The 12,826-nt window shown below is 22.2% G+C and overlaps 1 protein-coding gene across 1 annotated transcript; it reads left to right on the forward strand.

The window, feature by feature from the left end:
* Nucleotides 1–7,804: 7,804 nt before the first annotated feature.
* LOC105367583 (trypsin-like) lies at nt 7,805–10,091 on the forward strand. Its single transcript, XM_011506346.1, has 2 exons — nt 7,805–7,870; nt 9,661–10,091. The coding sequence occupies exons 1-2, from the start codon at nt 7,813–7,815 to the stop codon at nt 9,993–9,995; spliced, it is 393 nt and encodes a 130-aa protein (XP_011504648.1). The 5' UTR covers nt 7,805–7,812; the 3' UTR covers nt 9,996–10,091.
* The last annotated feature ends 2,735 nt before the right edge of the window (nt 10,092–12,826 follow it).

Genomic DNA, 12,826 nt, shown 5'->3' on the forward strand with positions numbered 1-12,826 from the left:
TTTTAACAAATCAATTGTCAATTAATGCATTAGAGAATACATTTGCGAATACGACGAGAACAAAAATTTGTATAATATCGGTTATTCAATATGTATTATTCAAAACGTTAATTATTGTGAGTGATAAAAATTATAATATCTATCGTGATAAAAAATTATAATTATAATAATGAATATATCGTTCGATATATTTATAGAGCTGTCATCTGTCGGTCAGAAATATGAATTTTCATAAATATTCATAATTTGATGTGATGTTCGAGTTCTTTGAAATATTTGTTTTTTATGCTCGCCAGCTTTCGCGATTAATTAATCCATTAAGTAATTTTTTTTTCGCCATGGTTTCCAAGGTTCCTTAACTCAAGTACCTTACGATTCTATATCAAGGCTCTCTTTTTACCTCAATCTCCATATCAATTAGTCTATCATCATTAATCTGCTCTACGCGTCCCCCCATTCGTCATTCTCACCTTGTGAATGGCGAAGCGAAGCTGTTTACACAACGGAAAACAACGCAGACAAAAATATTACTGACTTTCAAATTTCCGTGCTCCTCATTTGGATTTACGCACAAATTGCGGTTCTCACATTTACATACGTAGATTTAGTCGCTTAGAAGCTCAGAATAAACAACGTACATTGAAATAATAAAATTTCAAAAAAATTTATAATTCTTATATATATTCAAGTAATCGTGATAAAGTCGGAGTTATTTAAGCGTTCATCATTCAATGTTCGAAATATGAAATATATTAAGAAGATCCAAAATAGTGAAACAATGGCGGAGCTCTTCGATCGCGCAGAGCCTTACTTTTGCCATCCCCGAGTGACATTAAGAACTCAAAGTTGCACTTGGCCAGTGATAAGGAGCCTCGAACCTTTCGATTTTCAATTGATTATCTCTCAGCTCATCGATAGATAATCTATTATTTTCTTAATTAGCCTTCCTCGGGATGATTTTGGCAAACGGATCTCGTGGAGCAATGCAATGTGACTCATAGAACGAACCCGTCGCTGACTTACAATTAAATTTAGCAGAAATTTAATAACGAATGAAACTAGTTTTCGATTTGGCCTGAGTAGCTTGTTCAGTTATTTCTTACGTAATTATCCATGAAACGTTAGCGACTCATTCTCCATACATATTTAACACCACAGACAAATCATTACCTTTATTAATTCTCGAAACGAATATTGGATAAATACTTATTTACCATTGGAGGCAAAAGTCGAAGAAATTTGCTTTTATTTATAAGTTAAATCTATTGTCATCTCTAACATTGCCCTACTTAGATACGATTATTTTAACGCTAATGGCGGTGAAGGGGTGGGGATGACGTGGATTGGCTGGTAAAATACTGTTGGCGATAGGTCGGTAGATTTGAATATATTTAATTGTTCATTACAATATTAATGAGTAATGGATTATGAAGTCATTACATCATCTATAAAATCGATATAATAGTAAATTTTTGTATATATATATATATATATATCAGGTTTACCAGTGGCGCATGGATTCATTACTGAAGGTAAACCGGCGAGTTTCCTATCAAACGGACCTCCGACTTCACCCTGGTAAATTAAATGGAACTCCCGGATGACTTCAAATTGTTAAATTCGTAATAAATTGAATTATATAGTTTAATCATTTTTCAGTAGAATATAAATACCCCAACATAACAGCCACTGAGTTTATTAGTAAATTTTATTAAATAAGAATGTTTTCACAATTATCTAAAATAGAATAAGCTAATATAATTTTAGGAATTAAGCAAATTCATGAAGATCTGATTCTCACTAAAGTGTCAAAAGTATTGTATATTTATTAATTATAGGGCAGTTCAGGATTGTCTCAGACAAGGTAAAGACATCGTGTTGCCACATATTACTTAACCCTACAATGTTTTTGATAAATCATACATATTAATTTGTTCTATTATCATTGATAATGGAAAACATACACGATCGTACACGTACAGCTCTATCTTGAGAATGAAAGTAAAGTGAGAAAAGATCTTTTTATTAATTAATTAGTTATCCATTACTAGAATCGATATTATTTTATGTATTTCAGTTCGGATATATAATGTCAATGGTTAAACGTGACCAAAAAATTAATTATAATGTTAATTATTCAATTATTAAAATATTAATAACGAGAATGATTAATATATATTAATATCAATATAATAGAAAAGTATTCAATATTTTGTTATTATTTATTAATATATCATATTGTGCTGACTTCAAAATAATATTTGTATTATTTAGTCAATTTTCTTGTGTTACTTAAATTTTATTTATTATTAATTTATCTTTTTTTAAATAAAATCTCGTATAACTATAAAATTTTTTTAGTCAAAACTTTTGAACATTACAAATTTGCATGACTTTGAATTCTATTTAGTGATATCATGTGTAATGAAGTATCTATCACATAGTTTTACTTATGTTTAATTTTTATTACCATCTAATGCTTTGATAAAAAATTATCTAGACGGTCACTTAAACTCACTGTTCATAAATTTGTAGTCTAATCTATATAAAACTATTTACTGTTTGAATTAAAATTAATAATATTAATTATAATACTTAACTATAATGCTGTTATATATAACTATAATAGTTAGTTATAACACTATTATATGCAACTATAACACTATAACTATACTTGTATGAATACATGTATAATTTTTTTGATAATAAAGTTGACGAATGAAGATATATTTAATTATATTTTTTATATTTAAAAATGTTTAATAATTTACTTAATATTTATAAAGACACTTAATTCCAATTAATTTTATTCATTTATGAGGAAACAATGTACGTATAATTGAAACTAATGTAATCATTAGATTTACGACTTTTCCGCTATCATATAAATGGTAATAAAAATGATTCTATAAATAACTTCGATTCCCATGTTAAATTTTCAGAAATTATTAAGTTATAATTATTTAATTATTAAATTTTTTAATTAAAATTGATATTTATTAAATGATGAAATAATTAAATATTGTCATTTGTTTTTATAGGAATTTTATTTCGTCAATCATGTGCTCGTTGACTCAGGTGAATGATTATTTCGGATATTAAAGCGGATGTTTTTTTAAAAATATGATTATTCATTATATTTAAAGGTATATATAATACAAAATTCTATAAAAAAAAGTTTTATATTTTTGCCTGTTTTGAAGTTGATATTTTGAAAAGCATTTCATTACATTTGTGAAACTACCAAAGCAAATCTAATAATATTTATTGAATTTAAAACTAACTAAGACATTGTACGTACAAAGGGCACAATTTCTAATCTTAACATAAGAAAAATTCAAATTCTTAATAATAATTGTTTAATCAATAAGAATTTAAAAATTAAATTTTATTTGTTACACTAAAAATAATTTTAATAAAATTTATTTTAAATTTCACTATAATAATTGTACACTTATTATTTTAATTTATAGTATAGAATATCCACATAAGTAAATAATAGATATTATAATTGAAAAAATTAGGAAGAATGATGAGTTTTTTTATTTTTATTATTATGTAATACTATTGTTTGTATTCATAAATTGTAGATAGTAAAATTTATTAATAATACTTCAAGATTATATAATGTCCAGTAAAATAATATAAGGATTTACGTAACGACGCATAATAATGCTCATATATAAGTTTAATTTACAGTTTCGTGACTTAACAATATTTTTAATACTTAGAATTATTTAATAGTTTAATTAACTAGTATTTAAATCTAATTTACAGCGTTTTAAAATAAACAAATGAAATACTGATATAAAATGAAATAATGTACAATAGTATTTTTGCTTTGAATTTAATTTTTGTGTAATAAAGATTTTGTACCATACGTCTTAAACTCACTTGTACAAATTTTTTATATAAAACACATTTGAAAAACTCAAACGAAGTTGATTATATCTTTAATGCCGACTTGTCTGTTTAAAATCATGATAAGTATATTAATCAAATTAATACATTAATATAATTTATTCAAGGTAGATAAATCCATAAGATCGTAAAGTAAAACCAGTTATTTAAACAAGAAACTCCGATAATATATCTTGATCGAATACAATGAAAAATTAATATGAAATGCTTCCATGTTTTATAATATTCACAAATAAGTAGCCTTAAGTTTTTTTCTATTTTGTTTAAAATATGAAAATGATCTATCTAAAAAATTACCAGAATTATAGATTTATAACATTATAAAAATTCATTATCTATATTGAATAATATTAAATAATCATTAATCTATAACAAGTTTTATTAATGTATTATTAACAAAATAATATACCTATGATATTAAATAATTTTCTTAGAGTATGTCAAGAGCAACAATATATGACTATATAAATTTATGGAATTATAAAATATTAAAAAAAAGTAAATAAAAAAATTCCATATTGTATTTATAAAAGAATAAATGAAGTTTTATGTAACAATTGAATAAGCAAATACCAACGTCAATTAATCATATCAATGAAAAGAAGTAAACTGTTGTAAATCGACATTTATTTACATTAACTTAAATTAATTTTACATATGCGTTCAAATTTGATTGTTTTATTAGGTTTTCTTAATGATTTCCTATAATAACTTATGCAAATCCTTGCAACTGTTAATCCAAAATGTTAATATTTTAAAAATAGAAACAATAGATGATTTTTTGCCTAAAATAAAATAAAATAAAATTTGAATAAAATCAGATATAATTCTATATAAATTCATCAATAATTTTATACATTCTTTGATTATTGCGTCTAATGTTATGTTTATCTCCATCTGGTATTTCTATTATAAATTTAAAAAAAAATGGAATGCATAATACTCTATAACACGTATAATCACATTTTACTTATCAAGAATACTTTTTATTGCACTATTTAAATGAAGCTCAGATAAAACAAAACATTTTATTTGTAAATATATATAAAATTTCATATTTTAACAGATAAGGATTTAATATTTTGCTTCAAATAGAATTATTTATATTTATTAGTAAAATATATGAACAGAGATTCATAGAAAAAGATTTTTTTTTCACTATAAATATAATTTTCGACCAATATATATATCGAACAAAAAAAAAATAATGATACTATTAGACAGTCAATTTAAAGATGTAAAAGTGAAAAATGATTTGTTTATTACCTCCATTTGATTACAAAATAACATAAACAACGAAATAATCAAATTAAATGTATTTCAATATTAGACAAGTCTAAATAAATAGTTAACTTTAAATATAAAATTAATCGTAAATAAAAAATTTGTAATGGATGAATCAATCAGCACTATTAATTAGCCTAAAAAATAATGCACCCAGTACTTAAATATCAATATTCATTGATATTGGTATATCGATGTTTAATAAATTAATGTATCAAACAAATTAATGTGTACGCATACATATATATATATATATATATTCCTTTTAGTAGTATACAGATGATATATACTTTTTCTATAGACTTATAAGATGTGTAATGAAATTGTTTATTGCTTTTTTTGTTAAAATTATTTAATAAATGTACTCAGTCATAGATTGAAAGAATATTTATAATTGTACAATCACATCTAATAGAGTAAAGCTAATAATAGTATATATTCGAATTATTAAAGTGATTATCTTTGTAAAAGAGAGGGTAAATGAGCATTAGTGTACTAAAACTTCTTAGTACTTAGTAGATCGACAATCAGTGTCGTTTATAATCGTTTATTATTATTAATCAAAGACTTTGAAATAATCTGCAATACTATTCTATTTAAGTTCTGATAATAATGTCATATATTCTATTTTTAAAATATCGCTCTATTTCAATACCGATATCGCGCTCGGATGATTTAGCAGAAGAAAAACAATGTAAAAAATTCAGGTGCATATTATTCTAATATATATTACAACTTACTAATCTCATTTATACAACGAATTTGCCTTATGGACACATATTTACTTTCCGGATATGCATAATAATAATAAAATAGTGATAATTCTATTTCTACTCTGATTCAAGAAGATTCACTTAAATATTCCATTAAATAAAAAAATCGCTGAATCTATTAAGTTATTTATTATAAATTATATGATTTGTTTTAAAAATATTGGTATAATTAACACAACCTAATGATTTTATTAAAATTACTAGTAAAAGTACCATCGTTCATCACCTTAGTATGTAGAATTTAGTTGATACAACTTAGAGTTTCACACAAATATTCAAGTTATTTTTTTTACGAGTACCCCATTAGATTTGACATTGATTTAAATGAAAGTAGATTGAGTACAGTAGAATGAGGTTCATTGTTAAATTATATTTTATTTATATTGTCATAGCTTTAAATTAATAAAAGAAGATCTTAATTTATTCGAATTTAACCATTGTTTTATCATTATAAATATTTCATAATAAAACAATTAATTCATATTTTAAATATAAATTATTTTTATACGCTGCTTTTATGTCAAATTTTTTAATTTTTTTTTTGCATATTGTGTTGGTAAAAATAAGAAGATTATGATGCGTATCGAATATACACAATGTATTCAAAAAAATCCTGATACAATTATTCGAATAACTATCTTATTCATATTATATTTAATAAACATCATTTCTCATGTATAATACTATATATTGTATTAAACATTTAAAATTGACTATATAATTTTCTTTATAAAGTATGTGTATCAGAATATTCAAGTAATTATGTGGATATTTTATAAACGTGTACAAATGTTATATATAATTATATGACTTTGCATTTATATTTACTGAAAAGATATGTTATAATATAATATAAGAACAAATATTTAATTTTTATCTGTCTTACTAAGGATGTTTTAATTGAAATTTATAAATAAATTAAGTAAAATAAGTAATTTAAATAAATATTACTTATGTAATTACAATATCTTTGAATTAAATATTGAAATATTCAGACGACAAAATAATTCTGGGAAAAGTAATCTTTGAGTATCTAATAATGTAAATATTTATCAATGATAACAAATGTTTAATAGAAAAGTTAACTGCCACTTATTTTTAATTTTAGTTGAATTATATTAATATTTATAAATAGAAACTTTAATTCTTACTACAAAGTTAATTTTGTTCAAGAAAAAGTAATTTTACGGGACATTAATTATATTAATTATTATACAACATTTTCGAATTATGATACATTAATTAATTAACATCAATATAAAATTTCATTAACAATACAATACATTGAATAAACTATTATCATAAAGTGAATTTTCATTCTAAGCCATGGGTTTTTTTTTATATAAATTTTTAAATTTTAACGAGAATTTTATGTATTAAACCTAATTTAAAGTAACTGACATTGATTAGAATGATAAATAGATTATTTTACATAAAGTGTCAATATATTTCACTAGAATCTTTAGACATTCATAAATGAATATGAGGAATTGAAACATTTTGATAATTAGTATGCTCAGTCAAAAATGCAAATTTTATTTCATTATAAATTTGCAGATTTAAAGTTCGAATTATCTTTAAGATATTTTAAGCTGTGATTTGCATAAATTACATAATATTGCTTGGAGATTTGATTTGAATGAAAATGGAAACTGAGATTAATATGAAATAGAATGAAAAAGCTTTCGATTATTTATGGTTTCGTGAACATTTTACGCAATAAAACATTTAAGGTACATAAAAATAAAATAATGATAGGTGTATTGTGTTATGGTAATGAAGTAATTCAGCATATTTAAGTAACAGATAAAATTGATATCTGACTGAATCATTTATGTACGATAATATGTGGTTGCAAATTCTGATATATTTCTGTCTGCTATTATGTGTCGGTAAGTAAAATCATTCATTTTTATATTAAGCCTACTTTGTTTCTATGAAATGTTATATTCAATGAAAAGTCACATTAAAATTCGAAAATTTAATGAAAATATATCTCATATTAATTAATTAAATCAAATTTATTTAATAGAAATTATAAATATATTCATACAAAATATATTGTAATTATATATATATATATATATATAAATTTAATGAAATATACTTACTGAAATATATCAAAATATATTTATATATTTTATTAAATTATGACTTAACATGCAGTTTATATAAAATTTCAATATTTTTAAAAATACTTAAAATATACCACTCAGTCATAATTAAATTTAGTTAAATATCTATATATTTACCATAATATAAAAATAATTAAGTGTTTTCCAATGAATTAATAGTAGTCTTACTTGCTCGTTCAGTTATATTTAGATTCGTTCGTTTAAATAACATTCACTTGGGCCCTTTATAAAACTGTCATTAAAATTCAGAATTTCATTTGACGACGAATAAACGTGCGCATTCTAGTCTTACAACTACATCTGAAACTTACAAAGAAATGTATTTTGTAAATATTCACTTGTATAATTACTTATTTTAATATATTCTATATTAGTAGTTTCATCATCTATTATATAGAATAAAACTGAATTTTTACTGATTCTTGTTTGGATTTTTAGTATTTGACAAATATATAAAATCTGAAAACAATAGTTTATTTCTCGTAAGATATAGCATATTGACAATCCACATATCATTGACGTAAATAACAGTCCCAAGCAAATAGAATTTATTTCTACATGTATAATATTATTAGTAATGAAGAGTCATCTTGTCTAGTGTAAATTTTTTCTTCAAATGGTTAATGGAATCCAACACTTTATACTATTGTTACAACATTTTATATATTGCTAACGTAAAATTGACTTTTAATATTAATATTCTTAAAATTTTAAACAGACATATATATAAAATACTTGGTACTTGGTAATATCAAAATTAATTATGTTAACAAATGTTCATAAATTTAATTAATATTATATAATAATTATTTTCCATTTTAGTAAACATGAGTTTTTTGTTTTTTAAAATATTTCAAATTTGTCTATTTATCTAACTTTCTATATTAACGAGTATTCAGTTACTATTCTCATACTAATCAAATATATATTATACCAATTCCAATGATGGTTTATTATTTCTTAAATGTGATATTTGATATTACGATCAACGATATATTTTTCAAAATTATATTTTTTAAAAAAAAAATTCAATTCAATATAATTATTATTATTATAAATATATTATGTACAGTTATTATTTTTATTATTGCTAATCGGAAATGGAATAGATGCATAAAATAATGACTTATATTTCTTAAAAGTTTTCTCTACTGAATATTTCCTCGTTAAATATATTTAATAAGCTAGTTTTACTATTTTTAATATTATTTTTCATTTAAAATTGAACTTTATTAAAAAGCATTAGTTATTTTTTTCTTTATATTTGAAAATTACGTTATATCGTCCTCATATATTTTGAAGATGATATTTTTATATTATTTTATATTTATTTATTAAATTTATATTCATTAAAATGTATTATTATTAAATTTCAAAATTATTAATTGCTATTTTTCATAAGAATTAAATTTTTAAGAAATAAAATTAGACTAAATAATTCATTTTATTATTTACTAACTGAGTGGAGATGACTCGCTTAAAATTTATTCGTATGCCGATAATACATACTTTTCATCTCGTATTATGAATAAATATAATGCTTCCAGATATTTATGGCAGGAGAACGAAGATTATCGGGGGTGAAGATGCCGAAATTATGGAATTTCCTTATATAGTATCGATTAGATATTACAAAGAAAACCAGCACTTTTGTGGTGGCTCGATCATCAGCGAATGGCATATCCTTACGGCAGCCCATTGTTTATTCTATATACAAGATGAATATGATAATGTCAAGATTTACGCAGGTATTTCGAACTCAAGAAGGATTAGCGGTCAACGATTTGATATTAATTATACAATGATTCATCCACAATTTGTGGGCATAAAATCGAAAGAAGCAATGGATCATCATGACATCGCCATTATTACGGTATGTTGAAAACAGAGTCATAAAATATCATTAAAGTGTCAATTGTTTATATTATTAATGTGGGTATTGTTAATATACTTACTAATGCTGTATGATTTTATTTTACTCGGCAACTTTGTATTAGAATTGTACTATAAATATTTATAAAATAAATAATATTTATAACTAAATTTAAGCATTTTTATTACTAAATATAAATAGAAACTAATGAATTAATACCAATAATAAATAGTGATAATTTATTCGTAAGCAAACATTTATAGTATTTTGCTATTTAGTAAAATATTTCGTAGTAATAATAATTCTTATATATTTCAAGAATGGAACAATAAATTGGAAAAAAATAATATGTAATCATATAAGATAAGTTTTAATTTGAAGTTTTAAATTAACCTGAACTTTACCTCTTTAAATAATTAAATAATCAATTATTGTTTGCAATTAAAATAAGCATAAAAATAATTGTATTTACAAATATTTATAATTATTTTATTTATTATTATCTCATTTATTTTTTCTCATCTAAAAACGAAGGCAATGAATAATTATTTGAACTGTAAAATTGATTTCATTTTAATTAAAAATGTACAAGAAAAATATAAAAATATAAATAATTTATATTCAAGTAATATTAGATGTTACTTATTTTTATTTAACCAACTTATACAACTAATCGTTCTTATTAAAATTTTATTATACATAGATTGCATGAAGATAAAAATTACCTGTTGGATGTATTTTTGAACATTAACAATTTTATAGATAAAACAATTATTTTATTATTGATAAAATTCATTGTTTCACTATTAATTCATACTTACATTCATAAGCTCATTACTTATTTCAATTATCTTGGAATTAATAATTTAGGACCATATTATTTATACTTGTGTACTTGACTAAGATCTGAATTAAAATTCTAATGTATTTGTAAACATATTTTTCTACGTAATTTATCCTTTTAGTTATAACAAATTTTATTTTAATAGCTGAAAACACAGATTTATTTCAATAAATATCAACAAAAAATAGATCTTCCGACTTCAAATATTGTTGAAAATACAATGGCTATGATAGTTGGTTGGGGCCAGAAACTTTACGGAGGGAGCACTTCCGATCAGTTACAAAAATCTTACATGAGAATTTATAATAATTCTTTATGTTCAAAATATGTTCCATTTGAATTAAAAAACGAACAGTTTTGTGCGTTTCATAGTAGAGGCGTTGGCGCGTGTACAGTGAGTCTTTTTTTTTTTAAAGATATTATTAAGAGACAATATAATCAAATTTAAATTACTATTATATAAATCAATTTAGTGCTTCTCCATAGTAAAACTTGTTACATTAACATCTGTATATTTTATTATTTTGCTCTCTCATTGAAATATAAATAAAAACAATTGACAATTTTTGCTTTCAATTTTCAGGGTGACAGTGGTAGCCCATTAACAGTTAATAGAGTAATTTTCGGAATAATTTCCTTTACTGCTCCATGTGCTCAGGGATTCCCTGACATATACACGAATGTTTATTCATATTTAAGTTTCATCAAAAACTACATACAAGATAATGATGAACAAAAAGGTTTATCCAAATATCTCGAGAAATGATAGATATTTATTAAATAATATAGAGTATATAGAGTCCATTTATTTAAAAAAATCGTTCAAAAGTTATTCGTAATACTCAAGATAGTCACGATCTTACATCATCACAATTTATTTTCTAAATTTTTTCATCTATATTGTGAATTTTCATATAAATTTATTATTAATAGAAATATCATTAAAAACTATAAACACTCGATAAAGTATTTTATATAAAATTATATAGAAAAATAAATTTGTTTATTATAAAAAGCTGAAATAGCACCAATTAATAATGTTGAAACTTTTTCTAACCACATGAATCGATATACATCAATTAATTATTCTTAATGTTTAAGAATTATTATTAGATATTTATAAAAGAAAAAAATATATATATATATATTATATGTCTAATACTATGGCCAGGTTTATTTATTTCTAATTTTTTAACATTTTATTTATATAAAAAAGATATATGTAGCGTTCATTTAATGAATATAAATATCTTTAATAGAAGAAAATGTATGACTTATAAGAAACGTGTTATAAAACATCAATCTTTTGATGCTCAGTAGCGAAATGATTATCGTACCGATCGATTAAAAAATCAATAGATTTTCGAATTTAAAAAATGTTTAGGTAAAAGTTTGTATTTTAAAGATAATGAAAACAATATTTTATAATTATTTAATTGATATAGATTCTAAAATATGTAACCTATAAATTACATAAATTAAGTTATGTAGTATATAATGCATATACATTTACATATATTGTTAAATCCTATTATAATATTGCTATTGTTAATAATAGAACTATTCTTAATTTATATTAGAATATTGCTTTACTTTGTCGTTTATTTTAATGATAAGTTACTTATGGTATAATAATTTGACTGTATTATAGATAGAAAAAAAAAATGATACGGAATGAGAATCATAGTATACACATTTATAGCGTCTTTAATATACTTATGAATAATATATAATAATATTTAGATAAATATAAGCAATATTTATGTCTTTTACATATTTAAGAGATTGGTTAGATAATTTTTTATATTAAAATTTTACTATATATAAAGCTACTCTTACTTTGGTTATATCAAAATATATCTAAATTTATGTAAAAGAGTAAGCGTTTGCATTTAATTAGAATTAAACTATATGAGAACAGTCTCGTTACAATTATAAAAATTATAAATGAAAGATTATTGATAAGGAAGTGAAAAGCATTAATTCATACTTTATA

The sequence above is a fragment of the Ceratosolen solmsi genome, unplaced genomic scaffold, assembly GCF_000503995.2.
Source record: "Ceratosolen solmsi marchali unplaced genomic scaffold, CerSol_1.0 scaffold7, whole genome shotgun sequence".
NCBI classification, from domain to species: Eukaryota; Metazoa; Arthropoda; class Insecta; order Hymenoptera; family Agaonidae; genus Ceratosolen; species Ceratosolen solmsi.